This window comes from Saccostrea cucullata, unplaced genomic scaffold (genome assembly GCF_032062105.1).
Source record: "Saccostrea cucullata isolate Sc308-1 unplaced genomic scaffold, CSIRO_AGI_Scuc_v1 ctg10218, whole genome shotgun sequence".
Taxonomy (NCBI): Eukaryota; Metazoa; Mollusca; class Bivalvia; order Ostreida; family Ostreidae; genus Saccostrea; species Saccostrea cuccullata.
In genome coordinates this window covers 8,380-13,080 of record NW_026928799.1, presented here as the reverse complement: position 1 = coordinate 13,080, position 4,701 = coordinate 8,380, and the positions used below count along the sequence as shown (strand labels likewise).

Below are 4,701 nucleotides of genomic sequence, written 5' to 3'. Positions count from 1 at the left end.
TACGGTCTCATCCGAAGGACCGCCCCATTTAGTCGCCTTTTACGACAAGCAAGGGGGTACTGAAGACCTATTCTAACCCGGATCCCCACGGGATTCTCAAATTGATGTATAATATCATGACATATGTTGCTACAGCATTTTACACGGAAATATATATTTTAAAAAAATTGATCCGAAAACTATTGAAATTAGGAATTTTGTGACCTATGGATTGACACATTCTTTCACTTTCACAAAGTACTTTTTTCTTAATACTTTAGGTTTTCCCATCCTTACAATTTTAATGGTTCAAAGTACAAAAACTGTGTATATTTTCATTGAATATAGTTTAAATTCAACAATTATTGCAAAAAACGTACAGGTTGCCTTAGAAGTTGAATAAAGAAAATGCCCGAATGAAGATACCTGAGAAGGAGTTATTGCACTTGTCAATATTTTATGAAGATTAAAATATGGTTAAATAAAGAAATTATACGTATCTTAAATTCTTTTATTTAACAACATTTATCATCACACCTATTGATAAGCATTCTTCCAAAAGAAATTGTTCTATCAGTTTTTATATTAAATTAACAAAAGTTTTTGCAAAATCAATGACATCACAGGAGGATGGAATTACCTTAAGAGAAGTAGAAATTTTGTTGTGTATTAATGACATTATGACAAATATTAAAATTATTTTCCAGAAAATTCATACCAGAAATGTGAGAAGGATCTTTTATTGATTCGAGTGATTAAATAAACGATTATTTATTTACGTATAGATACATCTGGGCCAATGACAATGTGCATTACAGTTCAAGTCAGTAATAGGTTTCTTTTTACCCCATTTTGTCTTCATGGTACATCTTTCACAAATCCTCGCAATGAATGGAAAAAGATTAATAAATGAGTCTTATCTGATTTGCATATAGATAAGAATAGTAAAACGCCCACATTTTAAAATTTAGTATACCCATTTTTGTAATATTTTGGCTATATAGTTTTGTTCCTCTTCTTTTGTCTTTCAATTAATTCAATTTATATGTATTCTAATTTCATTTTTAATTCTCATTCATGATATCTGTTTCCTCGACATTTTAGCTCAGATAAATGACCTACAATGTAGAGATGTACTACTCTACTCAATTTATCATTTGAAGTTAAAAAAAAACCCCGTAAAATTTGACTCTTAAATCTGAGGAAGTTTCCCGGGAAGCTGAGGAATGTCTAGCTGTGTAACATTTGCATCCCCACGATGAGGAGCTATTATAAATCAGATACCTCTACTCCTCTGAGGTATTCCGTTCTTTATATTCGATTTAGAGAGAGCTCCTCGATCGAAGAAATTGTATCCGTTTTCTGTTGCTTAAAAGCGTGTTGACGACTGACAAACGCATCAACATTTAGGAAAATCATCACTTTATGGGACAGAACCATGATAACGAAATAAATGAATGCTTTAGAGTCCAGAAATAGGCGCTGAAGTGGGCGGGGTATTTTTTCGAAGATGTCAGCTTGCGTCCCTTATAGAGTTTTTGTACTAGTAGTATATAGGAGTGGTACGTCTTTTTTAAAAGTGGTTTTTCCTGACTGAGAGTGTCAAAATCTTTCATTTAACAACTTTTATTTATTTATTTTACACAATCCGGAAGACAAGCCCCTATGTTTAGTATTACAAAAGTCATCTTTTTTTCTCTTTTTACCGAGTGCTCAATATATTTCTCCTACAGACCAGTTGGATTTAACTGCTATATTTACGTAGGAAGCAATTTCTTACTACAAAATTGAGAACTTCAAACCGAAAGTTAATTTTGTGATGATAGAAACTATGGAACAAGACTGTTATGGAAACAGAGTGGTAATAGTCTTTGTTTTATTTATAATGAGTATAATAAAAATAAACATATTAGGGTAGCATCTGAAAATATTTATCTCTCAACATCATACCTGGTATTTGAAATAGGGGCTTGTCTTCCGGATTGTGTAAAATAAATAAATTATTTTTTAAAAAATTAATCTAATTTATATACGCTTAAAAGTTAAAAAAGACGTACCACACCTACATACATAAAGTCTTAGAGTTTATTTATATAGGAGTGGTACGTCTTTTTTAAACGTGGTTTTTCTTGACTGAAAGTGTCAGAATCTTTAATTTAACAACTTTTAAGTGTATATAAATTAGATTAATTTTTTTAAAATAATTTACTACAGTATTTATTTTATACAATCCGAAAGACAAGCCTCTCTGGTATTAAATGGATGCGTAGTATTTTTATAACTGTTACCCTAAGCAATATTTTCAATACGGAAGTTAATTTTGTAATATTCTAATTATTCAACAGGCTGACATGAAACAGATAGGTAAAAGTGTTTGCTTTATTCACTACGAGTAATTTAAACATTTATATATTCTCTCGAGACTCGTTACTAGGCTATGCCGTTATTGCGGGCTGATTAAACATGTACAGACACGCAAAGAGAATCTGACTTTAGTAATAGATAGTATGCGCGGATCAAATATATTATCATTTAGTTTAATTATATCATTTTTTACACCAAAGTCTTTAGTAAGATGAATTAAAGAATCTAAAGGTTCAAAGCAAATGTTAGCATTGGAAAGTCAGGTAATTCGATAATGGATCCATATGCGCGCCCGAATTAAAAACAAAACAAACGAAAGTCTTCATTGAATGATTAAAGTTGTATGTAAAGAGTCAATTATATTCCTTGTTTTTAAATGGAATTTAAAGCTAAAGTTACATATACCGCAACTTAAACCTAGAATTATTGAGTATTTCAACTGTTTTTAGGTTAAATTGGTAGGAACTTTGTAACACTGCCAAAGATGGCAACCATTAAAACTAAAGCACAAGACGTTATCCTGTGTCACTTCTGTGACAGGAGACCCGCCCTTCTTCACTGTAATCCCTGTCAGATCAACTTATGTCAAGAATGCGTCGGAAAACACTATATGACGTCAGCGTCCTCTTATCACGAGATTGTCAAATGCCGAGAGAGAAAATACCACCTTTCATTTTCAAATTGCAAAGCCCATAGTGGCGAAAAGTGTACTGTTCAGTGCCAGAATTGTGATGTAGAAGTTTGCCTTAAATGTCTCAGTGGGAACCATAACGGTCATATAATTATTGAAATTTGGGACATTGTTGAAGAAAAGAAAAAGCATGTGGAGAAAGACACGGTTCGTCTAAAAGACGACATCATTCCAAAATTCGAAAAAGCAGATACGGAAATAGAATCCAAATTAGCTGCTATAAATGCTAAATGTGACGAATTAGAACAAACAGTCACAGAGCATGGACAAAAATGGCAGCGATTCATTGAAGAAATCGTGGCGAAAAACAAGAATGATATTATAGAAATGAGAGGAAATGGCATTAAGAAATCAAAAGAATACCAGAAGAAAATCAAAAATGCACTTGAAAGTCTAAATGAAATTGCTCTACAGAACGAAAAGATATTTCAGTCCATGGACGTTAGTGACATAACAAAACAAGAAAGCAATATTCAGAAGTATCTAAAGATTCCCTTTAAAATAGATCTGGAACTACCGGCTTTCGTTTTAATGGACATAGATAAGGGTAAACTTAACCAAGATTTTGGAAAATTAATAGAACCCAGGATACACACAGAAACGATCTACAGATCAGATGTATCCAATGAGCTCCTAGACAAAGCTGTAGAAATCGCATCCTTCCACACTGGAATAACAGAGTTGATGAGGATAGCATGTCTAAATACAGAGGAGGTGTGGGTAACGGGGAAAAATAAAACTATCACTCGTATCAACATACAAGGTTCTGTACAGGAAATTGTTACCGCTACTTGTCAGAATTTTCCTAGCGATATTTCATTTTCAAAAGAAGGGCATCTGCTGTACGCTGATAGAGTAAATCAAGTAATTAATGATGTCCACCAGACAACAGCACAAATCACAACACCACGGGGATGGATACCAGTAGGACTGTGTTGTACACAATCAGGAAACTTACTGGTCAGTATGCGTACATCTAATAATGAACATTATAAAATTGTCCGTTATGAAGGTCAAACAATAAAGCAGGAGATAGAGAAGGATGACCAAAGTACACCGCTATATAAAGGAGGAGAAAGTATGCTGTTTGTGACAGAAAACAACAACGGGGATATCTGTGCTTCTGATTGCAATGCTAAGGATGTCGTTGTGGTGAATAAGGCAGGAAAACTAAGATTCCGATATAAAGGATATCAAACGATGAAGGATCAGTTTATTCCCTTCACTATTGTGACAGACTCCGCGGGTCGTATAATATTAGATGACGACGGAAATTCCTGTACCCACATCATTGATCCGGACGGACAATTTCTCCGTAGTCTGGATTTCTCTGGAGCTCTGAGTCTGGACACACTGGGAAGACTGTGGGTGGGGGAGTATGAGAGTGGAATTGTGAAGATCATAAAATATACAGAATAAAGGGGTTGATTTCATTAATACAATCTGCGAGGAAATGTTATAACGATAATGGAAATGTTTTAGTGTGATGTTTCATTAATTGTCATAATATAGACAAAATGTGATGAATTGGACCTTAAATTAAATTACTAAAGATGTAACAACATGGAGAGATTTTAATATTCTGGGAGTAAGTCAACGTTTTAGATATTGATTTGAAAATCACGAAAACTAGACAATTTGAAAAGTATGTCTATTTTTAAAAAAAA

At 33.3% G+C, this 4,701-nt stretch overlaps 1 protein-coding gene across 1 annotated transcript; it reads left to right on the top strand.

Moving 5' to 3' along the window:
* The first annotated feature begins 1,704 nt into the window (after positions 1 to 1,704).
* LOC134278720 (uncharacterized) lies at positions 1,705 to 4,495 on the top strand. The gene is made up of 2 exons (XM_062761011.1): positions 1,705 to 1,840; positions 2,793 to 4,495. The coding sequence occupies exon 2, from the start codon at positions 2,828 to 2,830 to the stop codon at positions 4,451 to 4,453; it is 1,626 nt and encodes a 541-aa protein (XP_062616995.1). The 5' UTR covers positions 1,705 to 1,840; positions 2,793 to 2,827; the 3' UTR covers positions 4,454 to 4,495.
* The last annotated feature ends 206 nt before the right edge of the window (positions 4,496 to 4,701 follow it).